Genomic DNA, 25,520 nt, shown 5'->3' with positions numbered 1-25,520 from the left:
GTGAAAAAATATATGCCAGTGTGGATGCCAGTGACCGGGGGTACAAACAGAAGGTAGGAAGACATGAAATAAAACATGTTTGAGCATCAAAGATCCCACCTATGCCCCCTGCCTTAAACATTCTCCTGCACAGGAACCTGTGACATTCTTAACTAATAACAACAGAGGCATTTGGACATATATGCGAGATAATAAACTTGTTATAGGTCATAACCTATTATTTCTAAAGTATATGCATTCCACTCTGATCATGCAAAGACAATCTTTGTCTAAATCTATATTTTTCAAGTGCAGGCATTTATTTAAAAGGTTTTTTTGGTCCATTGATTCTACTGCCAAAATGTTTCTTATTGTTACAGTCTGCTGTATAGGATTTGAAAATAATTACCTTGCAAACTGTTTTATGCTAGCCTCCTATCACCAAGCTAATGCACAGCCTTGAAGGGAAACTACTGTCTATAAAATGCATTAAAAAAAATGAAGAAAAGAAACACTTATTTTTCATTTCGAACTGTTGCTTTTGACAGCTATTTTTTAAAAATCCCATTAACATCTAAAAGCATGGTTCCAGGTAAGTCAACTCAAGAGAAGGCAAGCTGACCTAGAACTCAGCAATACTGATTAACCAACAGAACTTGCAAACAAATCTACTGCAAACTTAGACTTCACCAATAACTTACATGGTAAAATCAAACCGGGATAAACACTAGACTTGGGCACCAGGGGGCTCTTCGTGTTCGTCTTCGTGCTCGTCTTCAGGGGGGAAAAAAACGTCCTATTCCGCGAATATTCGCCTGGTCCTGTCTTCTCTTCGGGCGAATATTCGTGGACATTCTTCGTGTTAGTTTTTTCTTCGTTTTCCCCGGGTAAGGGGTTAATATGGGGTTAAAGCCGCTCTGGCGCCAGGAGTTTTAATGTCCGTATGAGCAACTCTATTGGTCGTCAGCAGGGTCGCTCATACAGACTGCTAAACTCCTGGTGCCGTAACTTGTCCGGCAGATTCCACTGGTCTCCCTGTTCTAGCATTTATTAACTGATAGAACAGGGAGACCAGTGGGATCTGCCGGGTAAGTTGCAGCATTGGGATTTTGAAAGTCTGTACAAGCGACTCTGTTGGTCGCTCGTACAGACTTTTAGGCTCCTGGTGCTGTCACTTACCCGGCACATCCCACTGGTCTCCCTTCCTGTTCAATTAGTTAAATGTCCGTACGAGCGACTTTATTGGTCGCTCGTACGGACATTTAACCCGGCACAGACTAACTAATTGAACAGGGAGGGAGACCAGTGGCATCAGCAGGGTAAGTTGCAGCATTGGGGTTTTAGTCTGTGCCGGGTTAAATGTCCGTACGAGCGACCAATAAAGTCGCTCGTACGGACATTTAACTAATTGAACAGGAAGGGAGACCAGTGGGATGTGCCGGGTAAGTTGCAGCATTGAGGTTTTAAAACGCCAACGCTGCAACTTACCCTGCAGATGCCACTGGTCTCCCTCCCTGTTCAATTAGTTAAAGACCAGTGGCATCTGCAAGGTAAGTTGCAGCATTGGGGTTTTAAAACCTCAATGCTGCAACTTACCCGGCACATCCCACTGGTCTCCCTCCCTGTTCAATTAGTTAGTCTGTGCCGGGTTAAATGTCCGTACGAGCGACCAATAAAGTCGCTCGTACGGACATTTAACTAATTGAACAGGGAGGGAGACCAGTGGGATGTGCTGGGTAAGTTGCAGCATTGAGGTTTTAAAACACCAACGCAATTGGTTGATGCCAGAGGAGGTCCCTGTAGGCGACCAATAGGCTCATTCGCACTGCCCTGTAACCCGTGACGGCGAACCTGCGGATTTCCACTTCCGGGAACTGCCGCGATGCAGCGAAGACAAGGTAAGTTAGAAGGGGGGGGGGGAGAATGGTAGACGAAGACGAAGACAATCACGAAGATCTTCGTGGTGTGTGTCTTCGTCTTCGCCTACGTTTTACCGCCGCCGTCTTCTCTTCGGCATGTCTTCGGAACGAACACGAAAACGCACTCTTCGTGTTCGTTTTCATGTTCGTCCGAAGACGAATGCACAAGTCTAATAAACACCATATATTGGATCCGTTAACTCTTTATATAAAGCTAGCAACTTAACATCAACTGAGCTGAACTATACACAAAGGTGACATGAGATATGCAATGTTTAACTTGTAGCTTGATTTCTTTATGAGATGCTATTCATTTACTATTTATTGGTCTTATGTTGAATAGATAGTCTTGCCTCTTTGACTGAATTAAACTTTAATTAACAAGCCCCTAATATAAGGGTGCTGCCACAATCACAGTTTACCTGGAAATTCTTAGCCTGGTTGTATTTCATAAATTGGAAGAAATGATAATACTGAGCTTTTTAAATTGAAAGCATGTCAACCAGTATCACTGCACTCAGAATAAATCACTCATCATTTTATGGGTTTTATTTAGTACAGGGAGGGTTTGGCAGGAGAGTTATAGTTTCAATAAACTGAAACTGAAGAAGGTCCAGTAAACTTCTGCTGCAACTGCGCTGGCCCAGTATAATGTATAGTCAAATCAAAGAAATGTCTTCAGTTTCCTTACGCATTGAATTATGCATTGCATGTGACGTACTCAGCACTTCACACTGGAAAAACTTGCCAATGTTTGCCATTCATAGTAAATAGTAAGATAGGTAAAACAAATAAAACTACTACTCTTATTTCATGTTTTTCTATTCAGATGGTATATATATATATATATATATATATATGTGAATAACAGAGTATAACCATTGTCACCAGTGGGTCAAAATCACTATGTAAAGTAAGTACAGGATATGAAAACTTATATAGTAAAACAGTGCAGATAAATTGAAATAAATATATGAAACTATGGGTCATGGAAATCTCTAAAGGTTTTCTGATGACGTGCCGTTTTCTTGATTAGCATGCACTCCAGTAAGCTTTACATTTGGCCTACATTTTGGGGATTCTGTAGCATTGTGGTTAGCAGTAGTGTGTTCTTCTTCTTGTCACTCCATTAAATAAAGTATCAAATCTAGGAAAGATGTTGTAATCTTGCGTTACATATTCCGGTCAATGGATATACCTGTCAAAGATAATCTTCCGCTCTATGCATTTATTTGCTCTACCATTCATTTGTTAAAAAAATACTCTAAAAGGGAATGTTAACATTTTTGTTACTTTATATTACATATTACATGACATATATGTTCAATTCCCCCACTTAATAACCACTTACCATACCTTTCTGCTTACACTAAAGGTGAGCAATACCCTTGTTTGTGGCTACCCTGTCTCTAGCTCCAGCCAACCCGCTCCCGGTCCAATAGGGAGTGGAACGAGAAAGATACATCAAATAAACAAAACAAGTTATTATTTTGTATAATGTGATTATTTAAAATCACATGCAGAATTCTTTTTAAATCTTGTTTGTTACCTTCACAATATACTAATCAGAACAATCACACAATAGTTGCAAGTAAATTTATCCATTATTCTCGACTTCTGTTTGCATTTATTTGTATGCTTTCTGAAAGATGCAATCATTTTCCTTGCAGAATGCAAATACCTTTTAAGAAAACATTTCCAACTGTTTCTAACAAGCTCATAAGTGGACACAATACATTATCAAGAATGTGAGGTGTAATATTTCATATTCATTTTGGAATATGTAATGCTTTCGGAAAAGAAATGCCATAGTGAACTGAATAAACACTTTTCACAAAAAGTACTTGTTCACATTTTATTTTTCAAAAGTGAACGCTGGTTGCCAGGGATTCTCTTAACAGAAAAGCGTGATTGGGCACAAGTCTTCACAGTATAACTGTAAATGTGACTATAATATCATCCCTTCATGTTCTTAGTATGGACCCGACTAATAATTAGTCGTCAATCAAAATACTGCATCCTTGCATACCAGTTTCTTAATATTTTGGATTGAAAGTGAGATGTATTGGAGTTCCACATAGCCTGATAATCAGTAGCTTAAAAACAAAGGACTTTTTGTCGGCCCTGAGTCTTCAGCAGCTTGGGAGCTTCAGTCCCTTCTACTTGTAGTCTAAATTGACATGGATTAACAATGAGAAAAACTTCCTGCTTATCTGCTGTTGTGTCATAAATTCGTGACGTACTGCAAAGCAGGAGCACAATGATTGTTCTTCTTGGTAATGTGAAGGCTTACTTCGTGCATGGCTCCCTCTCCTAAAGTAAATACATTTGCAGAGACACAGACATGCTTAAGTTATATGGACAAAAGTACTGGGACACCTGACCATTACACCAAAAGGGACTTTTATGACATAACATTCAAAATACATAGGCATTATGTAGTTGGTCCACCCTGCTAAAAAGGACATACCAAGACACTTTGGAAAATGCTATGCTTCCAACTTTGTGGGAACAGTTTGGGGAAGGCCTCTTTATTATTCCAGCATGTCTATAAAGACATGGTTGGATGAGTTTGGCGTGGAAGAACTTAACTGGTGCGCACAGATCCCTGACCTTCACCCCATCGAACACCTTTGAGATGAACTAGAACAGAGATTGCGAGCCAGGCCTTCTCGTCTCTGTATGCTCTACTGGATGAATGGGCACAAATCCCCACAAAAACACTCCGAAATCTTGTGGAAAACATTCACAGAAGATTGGAAGCTGTCATAGCTACAAAGGGGGCATACATACTAATGTTTATGTATTTAGAATGTAATGTAATAAAAGTTCTTGTTGGCGTAAATGGCATGTTTTATCTTCCATATTTGGTGATAAAAAATATATGCACAATGCTGTGTTATGGAATATGGATAGCACTGCATAAATCAATAAATAATGATGATAATAATATTTAGTCTCAAAAAATTGCAATTTTCTCTGATTGGACACATGCAGGAACAAAAAAAGTTCACAATTTGCATTATTCAACATCGCCTGAATTCAACACAGTGCATATGTTTGGCGTGGTTATGTGGCATTACACAGTCTGAATTGGAACATGCACATTTCCATTTTTTTCCTGATCATTTTACTGGGCCTGTGTCTCAATTGAGGCAGCATGGTGGTTCAATAGTTTAACTCAGCTCAAAACAGTTTTTGAAAACTGGTCAATCCAAGGTGTTTATCTAGAAGTGCTTTAGCATGTTTTATGCAGCCATTTCCACACCAACATATTCCAAATTTGGTGGTGAAAAAAATGCATTTCAATTTCACTATTTTGTATATATGCACATACAAAAATACTAACAACTCAAGAACTAACAACTCAAGTTCATCAATGTCCAACATGAATAAGTTTGTCATCGTTAAGGGACATTGTGTGGTCTAAATTGAAAAATGCACATTTCCAATTTTAACCTTAGAATTTGTTTCAGAGACTTATTCCACACAATTAGTTTGGGGGTAAATTTTATCAAATCTCTCATACTGATAGTCTTCCTTGGGCAAGCACTTGCCACCTGAGAAATCACCGACCCATCTAATCAGCCACCCACCAAATAATCTAACAAAAAAAAATTAATAAAATCAGCAACTTCCCCAAAACATCCACAGCTCATAACTTACAAAGCTAACTAAAGGAACATGCTGCTTATCTAAACTAACTTAATAGTCTTAGTAAATAAAATTCAATCAATGTAATAAAACTCCCTACTTACTAATGAGGGCCACGCTGGCGATGGTGGCGTGGCCTTGGCACTTTAAGTCCAGTGCCCATCTGATGATGTTGGTGCGGCCTAATGCCTCCCAACTCGCCAACACAGCTTACTTACAAGTAGCCCTAAACCTAATATCCCCTACTTAGTGACCCTAACTCTAAAATGTCATACTAAGTAACCCTAACCCCCATCTTACTAATGCAGTAATAAACTAAATTCCCTATATTTATATATATATATATATATATTTATATATGCATAGTAAGAACTATTTTATTTAATAAAAATATTAATTAATTAATTTTAATGAAATAATGATGTACTATACTGTTCTCCAGTCCCTCTCCAGCTCATGTTTCTTAACATTGGCTTTGTCCTTTGTCTATTGAAAGCTTCCGTCCTATGATTGATTAAAAACCATGCACAGAAGAACCTTGGATTGGCTTAAACTTGTCTGCCCGGGATCCGAGCAGCCAGTATCAGCCGCTTTGCCAGCGCTGGAAGAGATTAAACCATAGAATATAAGAACAGAAGGTCATGTATTTCAGCCAATAATTCTGAGCTTTTTGCTTAGTTTTTGTCTGATTCGTGGGGGGGTCTGGAGTCCTTTAAGTGGCCTTGCCTAATTTACCAAAGTTCGGTAAATACACATATATAGCATCCCCAAAGTTACCCATCAACACTTTAAAGACTCTAGAAATAATTTTATCTTGTGAAATTTGTACCTTTGGATGAATTTCCAGATGCTCCCTGTTTTTGACACTGCGTCTTCTCCTAGATTTTGGTGGTCCACTCCCAAAGAAATGATGTAAATTATCAGCAAATGGTAGCTAAAAAAAACAGAAACAGGGATCTGGTTATATGTGTATCTTGGGTCATGGCTTTACTGAGGTTCTGCATGTGACTGTGACCGACTGATGCCTATCTGTAAAACATTTAGAAGACTACTGTGTTTTATTTATATAAATATGATTTAGACATCCAAAATAATCTCCTAAACAGGGAGAGCTTCTTGAAGCCAGCCCTGGGAAGTTCCCACATATGGCCACTACCAAAACATTTGAATATTCTAATATTTGCAGTACTTTTTATGACTAACATCCTCATAGTAATTGCCAAACAAATAACAGGCCTTCAAGCACAGGACTGGTGTAAACATAAGGCCAGTGGCGTCGCTACAGGGGGGCAATTCCTTGCCCCCCCTGTTGCCCCCCCACCGAATTTGGAGCCACCCAGGACAGTCCCGCAATGGGACTTTAACCCCTTGACTGCTAACAACGGCATGGTGCCGTCGCTAGCAGTCTCAGTCAGGTGCTAACGACGGCACCATGCCGTCACTAGCAATACCCTACCTTGATGGAGGTCTGTGGACCTCCATCACCACCTACCCCGGCGATCTGCCCCTCAAACTGAAGGGCATCACTGGGGCCACCCGATCCGGCTGGTGACGTCTCGCGCAATGACACGATGACATCACCGCGCAACTTTATTAACAACTGACAATTGTCAGTTAAAGAGGTATGGGGGCATGTTGCTTAGATGCCTGTATCTCAGAAAGGTAATTACCTCACCTTTCCAACGATATATATAGCTTGTAAAAATATGATTTGGGGGTCTCTAAAGGCAGATAAAAAAAGATCAAAATTACCTAGAGACCCCCAAATTAAATTATTTAAACATAAAGTAGTTTAACTTTAAAAAAAAATAAAGTTTAAGTATTCTAGCTAAATGATCACTGTGGTAGCCAATGTTACCACAGTGATCATCTAGCTATAAAAAGTCACATTCCCTTTTTAAAAATGGCCGATACTAATTTTTAATCCCACGATCCCTTTGATCATGGGGTTAAATTTAGCCAACGGTTGAGGGAAGCAAATTTTTGAAATCCTGATGAACTGCTAATATTATTAAAATCAGCCATTTAGCCTGTGCGGTAAGTGAGTAACCATCTCATCCCTGCAGCGCCTTGCATTTTTACTGCAAGACTTATTTTTCCTGTAAAAGTGATTTTTTTTTCTCCCTTTACCATCATTTCTTTGGGATTGTAAGGGGAAAGAATGGTGTGTGCTTCTGTGAGTGAATGTATGGAAAGAATGGCGTGTGCTTCTGTGAGTGAATGGCGATATGAAAGGCGTGTGAATGGTCAGTAATTAGGGTTGAAGCCTTGACGTGGCATTACTGCTCACATAAGAAGTTAAATTATGGCACAAAAAGTACACATTTTTTTTTCTAACCATAGCAACATGTTCATTTGTGTCTTGCGCACTCCAGGTTTGTACTAGAAACACATACACCCCTTGGCGCATCAAATGAGGGGCTGTATGTGTTTCTAGTACAAACCTGGAGTGCGCAAGACACAAATGAACATGTTGCTATGGTTAGAAAAAACATATTTTCTAGCCAAAGCGACGCATTCCATCATTATTTGTGCACTCAACTTTTGTCCTAGAAATACATGTAGCCCCTCATTTGAAGCTCCAAGGGGCGTAGTTTCTTAAAATGGATGAATTGTCCGAATGAGGGAGAGCATGAGTTAATATGTGGATGAATTGTCTGAATGAGGGAGAGCATGAGTTAATGTGTGGATGAATTGTCTGAATGAGGGAGAGCATGAGTTAATATGTGGATGAACTGTCTGAATGAGGGAGAGCATGAGTTAATATGTGGATGGATTGTCTGAATGAGGGAGAGCATGAGTTAATATGTGGATAAATTGTCTTAATGAGGGAGAGCATGAGTTAATGTGTTTGTGTGTATCATAGATGTATAATTGTGGAAGGGCAAAGATGGCACTAGCAGGATGTTTGAGCCTTGGGCACCAAGATGGCACAGGCAGGGTGTATATGGGACAAAGATGGCAAATCTTATGTGTGTTATATGGGTGCTGGCCAGGTTCTATGTGGGCAGTGTGGATGCCAGGGCTGGCTTTGGGGTTTGCAACCTGTGATCTGTGCGTGTAATTTAGGGGGTTTTAAATATACCTTTAATGCTGTGTTTTTATGTGAATTCCAATTGATCTACACCTGCAAAGCTGGGTTTCTGTGTTATTCTGTAGATCCATATCTGCTATGCTATGTTTCCATACATTATTTATGGATACCTGCAAATACAGGGTTTGTATGTCTTGTTCAGTTGATTAATACCTGCAATGCTGTTTCCTTGTATTTATTTGATCTATACCTGCAATGCTACGTTTCATATATTATTATTGTATACCTGCAAATACAGGATTTGTATGTCTGATTCTGTTGATTTGATATATACCTTCAGTGCTGAGATCACAAGTGAATTTCAATTGATCTATACATGCAAAGCTGGGTTTGTGTGTTAATGTGTTGATCTATACCAGCTATCGGCAGCAGAGTCTAATATTTATATATATATTTATATATATATCGGCAGCAGGGACTAATATTAATATATATATATCGGCAACTGGGGCTAATATTAATATATATGGGCAGCAGGGGCTAATATATATATATACATATCAGCAGCAGGATCTAATATTAGGCCCTTAAATCATTTATTGCAAAAGTTAAGGTATTGTGTTGTTTAAAGGATTTCAAGGATTAGTCGTACTAAATTGTGGCTTCAGGCTTCCCATGTTGAATGATCAAGTATTGTATTGGCCAATAACAAAAGTATCATTCCATAGCACATTACTTTTGGCAATATATATATATGTTTTTTCAGTGGTATGATTTAATGGTGGAAATTATTAATGCCCCCCCAGTTTGACTGTGGTATCTTGTGTGCCCCCCCTATATATTGTTTCTAGAGTCACCACTGCATAAGGCCCTGTGGTGCATGGGGGCCACCAGGTCCTAATGTGCCGCTAAAGCTACTTGGTGCAGAAGTGGTTGCTGTCAGAAACGATATTTTGTAATTATTTATTACCAGGAAGGTGAAAAGTATTAGGAAATTTATCGCGTGTCAATTAAATTTGCACTGCATATATAACGTGCATACACCTTACATAACAAAATGTGTTAACAGTGCAATTAATTAACAATTTGTTGCCATAGTACCAGATCTCCCACAAAATGTCAATTACTTTTAGCAATTAATCAATTTAAGTAATTATTGACTCATTTCCATCAATAAACTTCATTTCATCTGATGCCGTAATGACAAGCTGTAGGGGTTAGCTAACAGGGACAGGTGGTTGAAATTAATTGGATTACTTGGCTATAAACAAAAAACACTTCTGTAGGCCACAAATGGTTTGGCTGTGCACACGCAGTAAAACATTTTACTTTATTCATTTACTTTGTATACCCCTCTGCCAAGACAACTAGGACAATCTTCTGTATTAGATTCCATTATACTGTGGATCACCCGTACCTCACCATCATTCACTAAAATGCCTCAGCTTCGGCATATTTTTAATTATCTGTTTGCACTTTCCTTCTGCCCCCCATGATGCTCATTTAAGACAACAGGGAATTGGTTGCATTACTGTTCATCTTTTGTTGGGAAGGCTGGATTAGCAGAAATAGCCAGGGGGTGAATATTGATCGCTCACAGTTGCGTTTAGATGTGCAGTCTCCATGGGACCAAAAGGTTAACCATATTACAACAAGAGAAAAGAAAATTATGTATGTGTATTGTTGAATGTAAAAACCACGTAGATATTACTGAAGGTACATGAAATTGCATTAAATCAAAGTAAGCAATAGGAAGCGTGCACTGCCTCAACAGGACCGGTCAATCTATGAAACCGGTTTAAAATTTTGTTGTGACAAAAAAGTAACTTTTCAAAAGGGCCCTTGCACAAAACTAGACTTGGGCATTCGTTTTCATGACGCATTTTACCATTTTGCAACACTGGATGAAACAAATGGAAAACGAACATGAGCGATTTCAAAAATCTTCGTTCATTCTTTTATTGCCGCGGCCGCCATTTTAACTGCACTGATGAATTTTGTCGAATATAAAGAAAACTTTATTCCCGGAAAACCCAAGTCTACACAAAACATGAACATTACGATATGTCTGAATCTTATGGATTACTTTTTCTCTTGAATATAGCTCCCATGCCATAGTACATTATCATAAAAAATTGCTGGGACAAGTTAGCATCTAGCCTTGCTTGGATGGGCTCGTCATAATTGGAAGAAGCAATAATTACCGTTAGTTCCAAGCCAGAAATGGGTAAACATTCATCTAACTATATATCCGTAAAAAAAGTTAGTTTATAATTACCTGAGGATCATTTTATTAATTGAGTACAATGTTTTATTATTTGCCTTCCTATGTGTTGTCAAGGATTAAGTTAGTATGTTTTTGTTAGTGGGAGAGGTTTACTGAATGTTTATAACTTAAATATGGATTCATCGTCCAACAGGCTACCTGGGCTGGACTGTCCCTTAAAGTATATTTGTATAACAATCACCCTTATATATTATGGACATTGTCTCCAGTAAGCTTCTCCTGCAAGAAAGGTGGATCATGGCATTGCAAAGAGGACAGTAAATGTTAACTATGCATTGTGCAGAGTCATGTCAGCTTTGCTGGATAAACTCACTCGAGTTTGGTCTTTATAATATATTAACTAGCTTGCAAGCAACAGTTTTTGTTAATAAACTCAGATACCATGATTTCAATTTATTAATAAATATGTACACCGTTTTTTGTGTCAATGGTTAACTAAATTACATAGCTATAAATAGCTCATTGGGTCATCTAGAACTGATTTCTAAATGTTCAGGTAAAAACGAATACAGTACAAAACCAGTTTATTGATTTTGTGTACTCGTAGCAATGTCTTTGATGCTAAACCAAATACCCAATGAATGGCATTTTGGATGTTCTCATATATAGAAGGTTAGCCTTGTTTGCACAGATCCTGCTTCAAAGTCTCAAGATCAAAAGTTAATTTTAAAAGAGGAACAATGTAAATAATGTGTGTGTACTAAGATTTGTTCTAATATAGGCTAAAGGAGAGCTAAAAACAAAACAAAGATATACGAATGTAACATTTTCGAATGATTTCATGCACATCTTTAATATATATTTGTGTATATATATATATATATATATATATATATATATATATATAATTTTCACTACGAAGAAACAAAGGCAGAAATGGATAAAGAACGATTTTATTGTAAAATGGTAAAAAGGGAACAATCGCCCTTTTTGATTAATGGAACCCTAACCATTCTAGAAAGCGAGTAAAAGGAAATGGTATTTGTCATATTGATATTAGTGCATTGGCAATTATAACTTATCACACTACTATACTATTGGATTGCCTGTCACCATTACACCCAATAAAGGTATACCCAGGAAATCATTTTAGTTTTATCAGTAATGTCCGTAAGCAATTTTTTTTTTTTTGGAGAGTTTCTTGTACATTTGACTTTTGAACGAGTCACATTTTTGTATGACACATTATTTTGTTGTTTATCCTGTAACAAACTTGGAGCACTTAAAAATGATTTGCTTGAACGTGGCAAAAACTAAATTAAATATCACCTTCTGAGCACCGTGATCTTTTATCTATGAATATGTAATACAACTTGCAATTAAAAGGACATGATACATATAGATATAACAGATGCTAAACCCTTGTAATATTTTACATTAATTTATGAGATTAAATTGTAATATTTTGTATTGTCAGCCTCGTTTCCTATTTCTATGTGTATTCAGGTTGGTTCACTGTCTAGTCTACGTTTGAGTGTTATTACGTTAATCCCTTCACGTATGTTGTGTATTTGTCATTGTTGAATGAATGAAAGATTAGTCTGGTACAGATGTTGTTTGTATAATCCCATGCCATTGTGTTATGTGTTGATTATGTTAATCCTTTCCTGTTTCCTGTATATGTCAATTTCCCCTCCCCCAGTAAAACTATGCCCAGTCCAAATAAAGTATGTTGTTTTGCATCCTGACTGGTGTTACGGTTATCTGGGGGGCCCTTTTTTTGCCCCTGGAGGAGCACCCTTACTCTGAGAGCCGGAGTGGCTACCCATCTTGTAGCGACGGCCAGGGATGTTGCAGTAGACCCCCTTTGGTTCCCGTTACAATATTCTTTGCAGATCATTTTTCAGAAATATTGTAGTTTAAATCATAATGGTAAATTAAAAAGCAAAACATTATAGGTCCGTTAAACTGATACCTTATTAAAATGTTATTTATTTGACACGTTCAGCTAAATAAATTACTCATATATTATACTATAAACCCCCATAATATCTTATTTAACATTGGCAGCCTGAGCAACCTTGGCTATAGTGCTCTAGAAGGTGCAAGAGACTGCATCCAGGAGATGGAATTGACTCATTTTCTTTATATAAATTAAACAATTGCAATGGCGCATATCAAAACCAAGCTCATGGTGTTCCTTCCTCCACTAACGTCCCTCTTTTCTGGATGCTTGGAATATTTACAGCGTCTATTAAAACAGAATATGTTTTAACAAAATGTATTAATGTCTTATTAAATGCCAGGGGGGCACAGGGAGTCACAAAGTTTCTGACAGCTGCTGGATTTTTGTTTCAGGTAAAGTATTGAGGGGGTAATGGATGGAAGAGTGGAAATGTTTTCAGATTCTCCTCTTGGAGAACCTTTGGCGATAGGGGCCCACTAACAGTGGCTTGCTTATGGCCAGGGCCGGCCCAAGGCAAAATGCCGCCTGGGGCGAATTTTAAAATGCCGCCCCCCCTTATCTACCCTTCCTCTCCCTCCGTCCCTGCCGCCCCCCCATTATCTACCCTTCCTCTCCCTCCCCCCCCTATTATCTACCCTTTCCCCCCCCCCCCCTTGTACTTACCTTTCAGCAGTCCTGCGGCGAGTCTCCCTGTTCGTTCTCGGTGCCGGCTTGTAATGCCGAGCGCCGGAAATCTTCCGGCACTCAGCATTACAAGCCGGCACCGAGACTGAACAGGGAGACTCGTCGCAGAGGAGAGAGAGGGGCGCCGAGCGGGTACTGACAGCTTGGTAAGCGAAAACCACTCGGCGCCCCTTTCTCTCTCTTTCGCTTTAAAAAAAAAAAAAAAAAAAAAAAAAAAAAAAAGGGCTTGGGGTGGCAAAGTGCCGCCCCTTCAAAAGTGCCGCCTGGAGCGGTTGCCCCACTCGGCTCCATTGTCGGGCCGGCCCTGCTTATGGCCCTATTAACAATAAGCCTGAGTGCACCAAGAATTGCTGAACATCTTTGTTACTGTCATGGAACAGCATGCCATCAGGTAAAAAAAGTGGGTACAAAGAGAAAGAAGATCCAAAAATGTAAAAGAATAGGACCATACAACACTAAAATTATGCTAAAAAACAAAAATGGCCATTATGAATTATCTTTTCACATGGAAAAATCGTAAGACAGTTTCTTCAAATGGAACGTGTTTAGTGAAGAATCATTTATGATTGCAATATATTTCTCCCTGGACATTTCGACTTTGTTTCTTTTATTTGCAAGAAGTGAATTGTACACAGAGTTCTTAGCACTTTCTATCTGCAAATCTGTCACTAGGCAACATCCACTGATCTATTTATTTTTCTACATTCATATTTATGACATTTTAATCTCTACAAAGAAAGAGATACGTTCTTTTTTTCTAACATGAGGACTTTCTAAACCTACTTTTTACATTTTAATGGAAAAAAGAAAAGGGAAAAAATAGAATTGATATAATTCTACCATTCTGGTTTGGATTTGGTGGAAAGTGAAAGATGAGCTTGATCGTTGCTCATTACAAGAGTTATGGTAAGCTAGGGAGCCCGACCACCCAATTGGGGTGATCTGCCCCTAATAAAGTGAACCAGTACCGGCTACTCCCTTGGGCCACCCTAGAATACTCCACTGCTAGGTCCTGTTCATTTTCTGGACAAATCATCCACTGTGACATATTAAAAAAGAACAATGGGGACAGGTATAGCGTCGTGGTCTAACTAAAACAAACTACAATTTCTAAAAAAACTGTCTATGCAAAATAAAACATGGTTCACAATTTTTCTTACCATCTGTTCATAATGTGTCCTTAAAAAGATTTTTTACATGATACATATTACTAATATTAAAGGAACAGTTATGTAAATTTGATTCAACATAACTCTTTGAAGTATAACAGTCCACTCCCAACATTCTGCAAGTGCAAAGCTCTTCTTTGTGATAAACTCTGCTGGGCTACGTGGCTTCCCCATTCCAGACAGATCACATGTAAGCCCTTCAGCCGCTATTTAACAGCAATTTTAAAAAAACGCAGCTTCTATGGAGAAGATAGAAGAACGTTATTCTCCCTGAATATACAATATTTCTAGGACCTTACAAGGCAGCAATATGTTTCATTTGGGTTCCAAGAAACCCAAAGTCACATTATGGATCACTGGAAACAGACACTTCTAGTTTGTGAGCTAGCTTCATTATAAGAGTTAAATGGCTTTTGGATAATGTGCTTCTATTAGAGGAATAAAATTAGTATTCCAACCAGTCTCTTTAATTATACTACATCGCATCAACCCAACACATTAAATTGTTCTTTCCTTCCATACTCCACAAATAAGATTTTGTTAAAACTACAATGTGAAACCATGAAGTAAACAGTAAATCTCGGCCGGATTCCCTATACCTGTGCCGATTGTCAGTTTTGTTTCTACAAAATTTTTAAACTTTCCAACCATTTTTCCTGACACAAAGTATTTTTTTCACTTTAGCCTTGTTTACAAGGCTAAAATCCACCCATTTTTTGGATAGAATTCAAAAAGTCAGTTGCAGATCTGTTCAATAATGTCATATTTATGTATAACACATTGAAAGGTGCTGTGTAGTCGGCACTGTGTACACAAAACTAGTCTTTATAGGGACTAAAAAAGTTATTCTGGAAAATTCCTCATCAAGTATATAACATAGAGTTTCTTAAAATACCCTCTGTAGGTTGTTTTACTGGGTGAAAGTAAAGTGGTTTTGGGATTATAAGGCAATATGAATATGAAAAATGATAAACATTTATACATTTATACACTTAATGGTCAACTGCCTGTCTGTGAAATAAGCTGTGTGGTTTTTCTATTTCTGTACCTTCTGCTTTTTGCTCATTATCTAGAAAAAAATCTTTATCACCACTTCATTAAACAATAGTACAGAGTGCATTTCCAGGATTTTTACAGCTGTCTATGCAAACATTCCAAATGCCAAGTGTCATCAAATTGGAACTAAAACTTCCCCTTTAATAACCACTAAAGGAAGTCAAAATTATCTTTAAAAAATACAATTGTCAGTCAACCAGACCAAATGCTCCAGATTTAACAAATACCCATTATTATGTGTGCTCCCCTTAGGATCTACCTAACCATCTAATTAATGGTTCAACATTCTAAAAAAAGAATGTCATATGTTTATAGATTGAATATATGATGATTATTACAATGTACATGCCTTGTAAGCAAGGGGCTGGCTTTGTAACTGTGTATAAAACAAGGATTTCACTTAATAATGTTAATATGGAAACAGTTTAAAGAGCTGAATCAAACTCAAAGTAATGTATGTATTTCTCTCAGCAAATATACTTCTGGCATATATAGATGAAAAGAATAAACTTCTTAGAAACGTCTAGACAGTGTCATCCTATATAAAATAGCAATGCAATTTACAGCAACTGTTAATAGGGTTGACACCTTTTGCTAAACTGCTTCCAGGATACTATTTGGGAGGTTGCACTTTGAGGTATGGCTGGTGCAAGTGTTACCATTGAAAGATGGATAAGAAAAGGAAGCGAAAAATATATATTAGAGAATAAAGGAAAAGAGAGGTGGGAGAGAAAAAATAAAAAAAAATAAAAGAAGATAATGGAAAGAATAGACAAAACAGAAAACTGGACTTCTTGCAAACCTAACAGTTGAACATTAAAAAGTCTTCAAAAGCACACAAAAAATTCAGAAATCATTTTGATCTGCCACTACAGCGGCAGCAGTAGCTGGCGCCATTGTCCAGCAGCCTTTTGAGCAGTAGCTGAATGTGTCAACTGTATTTTCCCCATCACCCCCTGTATTGCTCCCACCAGCCCCTGTGTTGTCCCCTTAGCCCCCTTTATGATCCCCAAGCATCTAGCATGTCCCCACCAGCCCCTGCCATCTCCTCACCAGCACCTATAATCTCCTTTTCAACTTGCCTACCTTTTTTTTTTACCTCGTGGTCTGGTTTTGAAGCCACAGCAGATCACACGTGGTTGTATCAGAAGTGCCAAATGTGACATCAGATTTAGTGCTTCTGATAGAACTGTGAGAGACCTGTTGCAGCCTTACACACTTGTGATCCTGCAATGTGGGCAGGTGAAGGAATATCTTATGATCTCCCTTACCTGGCCCTTTGGGAAGTGTGAGGCCTGGTGTGCGCCCTTGATAAGTAAGGGTCTGGCTGCAGTGCACCCGCTCACCCACCTTAGTATGCACCTGAGTAGGGTTTTAAGGCTATGTAGGTAGGCTTGGCCCCATTAGCTGAAAGTTTCCAGTCCTCATCTTTGTCAATAGTTATGTCTTATAAACCCTTATTCAATTTCACAAAAAACCCTATAACAGTAGAAAAACAGTGGAAAAGTACATCTGAACTGGAAGGAAATTAAATTTTCATGATCAATTTAATAAGGTTTCTCAAACATATAGATGGATGTAACGACATTTAAGTAACTTGGGACAAACCCAAAGTAAATTATGAACAAATAGGTTAAAGTATACTGTATATTTATAACCTTTTAGCAGTACTCAGTAGTAATATTGAGCTGTAATCATATGTTTCTTAAAGGTTAGCCATCCATTTGTTAGCTCAAGGAAGATCATGCTTAGCTGATTACACTTCTAGTGGCTATGCTGTGTCACACATTCTGTGTTTCCGTTTTAGCTTGTTACACTGTGCTTTTAAGATTGTGGGGTGAACTTAATAGTAAATCAGTTTTTTGACAGTAAGATCACAATAGTTATCTTGATATAAATAGACTCTAGTGGCCGAGATTCTTTAACGGTGGTGATGACTCCACCTTTAGCTGTCCAAGGATGCAAACAACTTGTTTTCCAAATGACAAAGTACACATGACACAGTTTGTTGATTGTTTTGATTAAGATAGATATTGACCTACAGACAGGGTTTGGTCATCCCTGCATAGGAAAGATATAGTTAGGCTCTCTGGCAAGTTTGCCCATGCCGTTTGCATCCTATTAAATTAGCAAGACCATCAAGTCTATAATTTTCTTCCTATTTGCTCCCAGCAAGTTCAGCTTTAAGAGTAAGGACTCTTTCCCAGGGTGAAAGCAGATGGAGAGCCTGTCAAATATTTTTGAGGGCTAAGGTTGTAGATAAATACAAATGGTGGCACAAAGGGAAAACTATAGTATTACACAATACTTTCACTTACACTTGGCATTATTATGACCCTCAAGCTACAGGTTGGACACTTCTGTTCCATATCTGAAGAATAAAATAAAACATAATGGAATATCTGTATATATATGTGATCTTGTTTTTACCAGCTGACAGCACTAGAAGAAATAGCAGTGAATGCACACTCATTTTTTGGACCTCATGAGTTAGAGATGCCAAGTAGAGCTAGTTGTAATTGAAATCATGCAAGCCATAAGAGGGTACTAAAATTTCTCAGTTCACAGAAAATAATTAAGATAAAGGCTCCTGCATCTGATGTAGAGAGAGAGAAAAAAAATGATTATGAGCTGTGATTCAAGAGATCTTTGCTTTCTATGATATTCTTAACAAAAACAATTTTTAATACAAAATACATCAAATTACAAAACCAATAAAACAAGTATGTTGAAAGTGAATTAATGTAAAATGAAAACAGCATCTGCTTTTTATATTACAGTGATGTCTTTAGAGATAAGGCAATGAAATAACATCTGAGTATTTTAGAAAAAAATTAGAAAAAATAATTTAGCCTATGCCTGTAGGAGTGCCGTCTGTTTTTATCATAATTAAAAACATAAAAAGGCCCTATAGAATTTGGCATTTCTAGATACGTTTTGTTCATTAAAAAGGACTAAGCAGATTGCAATGACATTTTTTATGCCATACACTATTGAGCCAAGGAATACACAGATTTAATTGACATTAGTTGATGTGGAAATAAAGAAGTAAATGTCAGTCTCTGACGAATGGATTTACCATTTAAGTGGAACTGCTCCTGATTAACTAAATAAAGAATGTATGCTTACTTTATTTTTTATGAAGTGCTTCTGGGTCCACAGTTAACCCTTTTCTGTACCAATTTCTACTAGTCCAGAAATCCTTTCATTTAAAACCTAGGAGCTACATGATAACATTTATGTTAATTTATAATGCATGACATACTATTTTTCCTACAAGGATTAAGAATATTCAGTGCAAAACTGGATTTTAAAGGAAACAATCTGAAAGTACATAATACCAGAAATATGTATAAATAATTCTATTAGATAAAAATATATTTGTTTAACAAAAAATCCAACGCACTGGAAAACTACTAAAACAATTGTATCAGTCCTCAGTAAACCACAATGACATTTGAAAATGGCAGTTTAGGGAAATAAGAAAAATCTAGAAATATATGTGACCACTTTTAATAAAATCACAACTGTCAGTCTAAGAAACCACAGGGCCCTTGTGGCTAGACTCAGTTGCTTAATTAAACAGAAAAAAAAAAAAAAAAAGAGATACCAAAAAATATATATAATAAAACATATATTAAAACATATATAATAAAATAATAAAATATAATATAAAAAATATATACTACTATATATAGCACTGGAAAACCACTAATCAAAATCTATATCGTATTTATTACAAGAACATGTATTAAACAACAGGCAACGCTGCATCCCAGAAACTAAAGGCCAGTACTAATCAGCATGTATTTTAGGAATTGCTTTGTTTCATTAAAAATATGGTTTTACTTGTTGCAGTATTGATAGTGTGCGTCAATATCACAGTGGTATCATTTTGATTTTTAGTTTGACAGTTTTTATGTTGTCATTGTGGTTCTCTTGACATTTTTTTTTTTATTGTTTTCTGTTGATGTCCTGTGCAAAAAGAGTATATATTTTATGTCAGATAATGTTAACACAGAAGAAAAAAAATTATTCTACAAGGTCGTGGAAGTGAAAAGAAACCAAATTATCATTAGCAAATTAAATATATTAGGCCATTTCTGACTCTTACAGGATTTGGATACATGCCTAAATGAGTATCTCAAGGCAAATTTTACTAACGCATGTAGTAAATGATGTAGATGCCGTTAAGACAAAAATGGATCAGATTTGGAAAATAGCCATCTGCTCAAATGCCAGCATGCTCACAATGTACAAAGGCCCTGGTACAATATCTGTAGAATAGCTGTGTAAGTGTTGGGTTAGGTTCTTTTGAAGGAAGTTCTGTCACCTGTTTTGACATCTTTAGGTTTGCTCTTAGCAGGGAGACCTCCAGTTCATGTATCTGACTGTGAAACATATTCTGGACTCTAATCCTTGGTCCTAAGACTGACACTCTTAGACCTCAAAATGCAACAGTTTTAGGATATCCCTATTTTGACTTGTTTCTTCAAGTTGTGTTAATCAGAATGACTAATTCATTGGCTCATCTTTAGGAATATCCAAAAATCCTGGCCAGCTAAAAGACACTAAGAATAGAAATTCCCACTGCTGCTCCGATGGACCAGGGTTTCAGTCATGTTCTAATTAACATTGAAATGCAGACCTTTCAAGGTAGACATTCAGTCAAAAGATGTAGTGTAATGTTGGAAAAAAAACTAAAAGCAGGCATCCCTTTTTCCTAAAATGCTCTTGTACATCTGTGGTTGTCTGTTGCCTGGAGACACTAATCATACCTTCAAATATACCCACTAGTTAATTTTCCACAATATCGCAACATATACTTGATTCTCCCCCAACAAAATACATTAGAATGTCATCTGTGTATAACTGTTACTGTCCTTTGGAATATATTTTTGTTGAAAACAGATAGCCTAGACAAATATCAATCATTTAAGCAAGATATCTTAGTTTAGAGCTTATCTTTTGAAAGAAAATAAGTATATATATTATATATATATATATATATATATATATATATATACACACACACACACACACACAATATATATATATATATATATTTGTTTTTTTAAAACACTAGTTGTGATTCGGGTTGATCGTTATATTTTCAGAGATGGTCTTACATCCCCTATAGATACTATTGGAGGCACCTTTGTATTTAAAAATGTTTTTAGGCATAGAGGTATAATGAGACATGACCAAGAAAGGGTAGAACACTTCAATATTATTGAAATGTATATGGTTATAGGGTATTTCAAAATGGAACTGTGATATGTGTTGTGTGGAACACCTATGCGATTTGTATTACCATGCCTTCTGGAAATGTTAATGAAGAAAATGAATAAAAAATGTTTAAGCATAAAAATTATTGAAATGTAATAAAATAAATGGGCATGGCAAAGGCAGTTAGGTGCAGCGTATTTTTGCCTCTTTTTCACTCTTTGTACAGTCCAAGTCCTCACCAAGCTTTTCTTGTTAAAAATGTGGTCACGTATATAAATATATTTTTTTTTTTTCACATACTATAGCTCTCAATATATAAAAAAAAAATACCATAAACGTTTTGAATAGCAGACATAAAACATTGCGTACCATTAAACGGACCATAAGATAAACAAGGCTGAATATAAAAGTGAGGCTAGGACCGCCTCTGAATTTGAATGTGAAGATGAAAAAACAAAGCGTGGCAGCCTTGCGGGAGTTCACGGGACTACTAGGACACGCAGGTATAACCGCCCGCTCCTGTCCACAACACACGAATACCGCCCGCACCCGCAAGTTTTTTTTCGGGACTCCAATCACGATGCAGTCCTCTAGTAGCATCTACATCTTTATAAACAAAAATACACTAATACTAAAACATGCTTATGCCACAAATACAGAGTACCTCTAGGATATGGCAATGAAGTTGATACATCAAAATGAAGACGCCTTAAGAGAGACAGAAAGAAATAGCAGTATACATGCAACATAGATATAAAAAAGAGATAACCATAGAGGAGGAATAAGTTAAATACCGTATTTGCTCGATTATAAGACGAGGTTTTTTTCAGAGCAAATGCTCTGAAAAATACCCCTCGTCTTCTAATCGGGGTTGTCTTCTAATCAGACCTCAAATAGAGGTCTGATTATGAGACTAAGATCCAGATCCCCCACACCGCTGCAGGGGACCTGGATCCTCCTGTCTCCCCCCCCCCACCCACTTACCGGTGCTTCCTGCTGTATTGCCGGGGCAGCGGGTTGACGTCTACGCGATCCGCGTAGACAACGTCCGCTGCAGCCGGAAGGAGGTGTGGCTAGCAGCGGGGGTTGTCTGTTGTCTGTGTGCGGCAGAGTGGCGTTAAGGGGGCATTGAATAGAGCACTCTGCCTCCTGAAATGCCTTATACCTCCCTATATGCCACTCTGCCCCATAATATGCCTTTTAACCCCCTAAATGCCAGAGTGGCATATAGGGGTATAAGGCATTTCTGGAGGCAGAGTGGCACATAGGGGGTCAAACGGCATACCATGGGGCACAGTGGCAAATAGAGGGTTAAAAGGCATATCATGGGCCACAGTGCCATATTGGTGTGGCAAGCCTGGGGGCAGATGTGCGTAACTGGGGGACAGGTTGGAAAATACAAGGAAATAAAAACAAAAAAAATATTTTTCTCAATCATAGCTTTTATTTAAAAAAATAGTTTACATGAATTAACATTTACTGGTAAAACTTTTTTATTCAGATTTTGGGGGGTCGTCTTATAAGCAGATAAGATGTCTACTTTTACAGATACGGTGGATTCTTAATACATTTGTCATGTAAAACTATAAAGATAACCACTTTAGTCACTTGAAACACGGGTTTCTTGAATAAACATGACTTGGATATAGTTTTGTCCATATAATCCAAGCCAGTACTAACATTTAATGTGCATTTTATAATAAGAAAAAACATAAACTGGATCCCTCCTTAAAAATGTATTTTGCCCATCAGGGTGGAAAGGTTTTTCCAATCTTTCAATCTTCCAATCTGTAACTATGTTTCCATCTTTTGCAAAGTAATTTCCTGGCCACTCTTTGAGGGGTTTCAGTTTGGGTTGTAGCTGGGGCATGGTTAGAGGTGGCTAAAATTTGGTTTAGTAGAGACAGAGTAGAAACAAAGGAGAAACAAAAAAGGAAAGAGAACAAATAGGAAGTTAAGAGGAATGAGAGAAATCAACACACAAAGGGGGGAAATTAAAGGGGTGGGTCAAAAATGAGAAGAAGGTCAGGAGACAGAAGGGAAGGAAAAAGAAGCACAAAAAAACATAAAGAAAAGAAGATAATGAAAAAAGAGAGAAAGGAAAGGGATTGAAGTGAGAAAATGGAGAAAATAAAAAAGAGAAAAATAAGGGGGAAAACAAGAGAAAAGAGATATGAGATAAGAGAGAGAGAAATTACAAAAGAGAGAAAAGAAGCAAAAGATGTAGAAAGACATGTCAGTCATGCTCTTCCTTCTACTGTATATGCATTGACAGAACTGTGGGCCATACCCTCAGTCCACAAAGCTCCAGCAGATGCACAACTCAATACTTTTCTACCACAGGTGAACGCAAGTGTGCACAGCACATCAACTCCCTCCCCCATCCACACTGAATGCCATCCCTTTAAATGTGTTATAGGGTCCTGCTAAGTGTGCCAAATAGTCACTTTCACTTGTCCAAAGGGCCTTCAGTTCACCCCTTGCAAAATGCAGGCTAAAATGGCCACTAGCCCAGTATTTTAAAAGGCATAAGGAGCTAAATTTGTGACCCGAGATACCTTTCTTCCTCCAGGACTGTCCAGTTGAAATAGATGACAACTCTATCTGTTACCCTGCTGGAGAATCCCATGTGTTCACCAGCATGGACCAGACCTCAGTGTGCAAGGAGCATCAGTGATCAAGAGTGGAACCTAAGGCCACCGCTTCACTGATGAGTGATGGCCAACAATCAGATGACCTGGTATATTTTAGAAAATTAGCATAATGTGTATATATATATATATATATATATATATATATATATATATACTGTATACACACACATATTTGCTGTTTGGTGTATTGTATAAAACGCTTACTACTAGAATTGTCACAATGCTGCACATTTTTCCATATTAGATAAATTAGATTATACAACTGATGGTATTATCTTCAAGCAATCAAACATCAGATTTGGTAATTCAATGTAATTTATTTATGGTGACATTGTACAATTATACAGAGTGAGGGCAGTCACTACACATACTCCAACTACACCAACTCCTACAGTCCGAATTAAAATTCTATATGGAATTCCCAAGCAACATGCTTATTGATTAAATATTCTTGTACAGTTTTGTATGTTATGTTAAATATAGTTTTTATATAATCCATAAATTATATCATATTATGATGGCAAACTAAAGCTAGTGTTATTCTTATGAAAAGTAATCTATATTACTTTGTATTAGTTGATGGACAAAGACCATTTCTGTTTATTGAGTATTTTGGGATATTTCATGTTAATTCACCAGAGCTGCATTTTCTGTACGTTATGTACTGTTTTGTCATAACAATATAAAGGTCTTGAAACAGAAACTTAAAGTAATACATAGTACATACAAATACTTGATGACCTAGTAAAAATATATGGGTTTTTTTGCTTATTTTACATAGTATTTTTAATTATTATTTGCACCGTGACATTATGAGAAAAACCTTGATTGATGAAAAAAATGTTTCCAAACAGAAATTAAATGATACTACTTGATTTCACATGGGTTCATGGATGACATAAACACAAAGAGCTGAGGTATCCATATATAATTTTTTTTTTAACAAGTACAGTTTTATGGAACATTTTTGTGATATTTACTGTTTTCTTTAAACAAATCCTTATATTTTTTAAGCATGTCACTAACTTCATTCCTGTATCGTGCATAAGGTTAACTGTAGTCTAAAGACTGATGGGTGACAACTTTTTTTTCTATATGATACTTTCTTGTGAAACCAACCCAAAAAAGACACTTTAGCATTACCATATATATACATTTGTCTACTGGCCCCCTTCTCACTCTTTGAGAAGGCACTTCAAAAACCTGGTCTTTTCAAATAACCAATACAGTCCAGTGAACAATGTATTGGAACAACAACAACAATAATAATATTAATAATAATAATAATATGCAATCAATAAAATGACTTAAAATGCACGACAGATTATACAGAATAAATCATTTTAATATAATTTTAAGTATTTTTTGTAAAGATTTTGAGCCTTTTGTATAACAGTCTTTGAGCTATTATCTTCTATTTACGTGAGAATAAGTATATATATAAATATATATATATATATATATATATATATATACACATAGCTACATATTTATCTTTACAATTTTCAACAAGAAGATAATGCAGCCCTGAGTAAAATCAAATTCAGCCAATTTATTAAAGGTCATGGTGAAAAAGCCTGATAGACTCTACTGTTAATAATTAGGAATAAGGAGATGGATAAACAGGAGGATTTCACTGAGTGCTTAAGAGCAAGAATAGGTATGGTGAAAGTTAGGAGGGCAAGACCCAATAGGTATTATGTTCAGGACTCTGGCACTCTAATAGTTAAACAAAGCAAAAAAACACCCCCACCCCAAAGTACTGATTCTCTAAAGAAAAATGTTTTATATCCAGCCTTAAGTGGCACAGTGATCTAGACCAGGGTGGCTGTATTAATCTGATTGTTTGCATGTGTTATTTTCTCTTTACACGTGAATGTTTCCTAATGAGTAAATTGTCCCTTTAATTAGGCCTGCTTTATTTTCATTTACAGCAAAGTGAGCTGAAT

The 25,520-nt window shown here is 37.0% G+C and overlaps 1 protein-coding gene across 1 annotated transcript in view; it reads right to left on the bottom strand.

The window, feature by feature from the left end:
• LOC149303228 (neuroendocrine convertase 2) overlaps nt 1-25,520 on the bottom strand; it is a 63,013-nt gene that overhangs the window by 36,650 nt on the left and 843 nt on the right. The window contains exon 2 of the mRNA XM_089481388.1: nt 6,382-6,486. Coding sequence (XP_089337514.1) covers nt 6,382-6,486 — 105 coding nt within the window. The remainder of the gene's footprint in view (nt 1-6,381; nt 6,487-25,520) is intronic.

Source organism: Sceloporus occidentalis, unplaced genomic scaffold (assembly GCF_023333645.1).
Source record: "Sceloporus occidentalis isolate IW3139 unplaced genomic scaffold, rSceOcc1.0.p SCAF_15, whole genome shotgun sequence".
Taxonomy (NCBI): domain Eukaryota; kingdom Metazoa; phylum Chordata; class Lepidosauria; order Squamata; family Phrynosomatidae; genus Sceloporus; species Sceloporus occidentalis.
The sequence above is the reverse complement of the archived record's forward strand: the minus strand, read 5'-3'. Positions and strand labels throughout refer to the sequence as shown.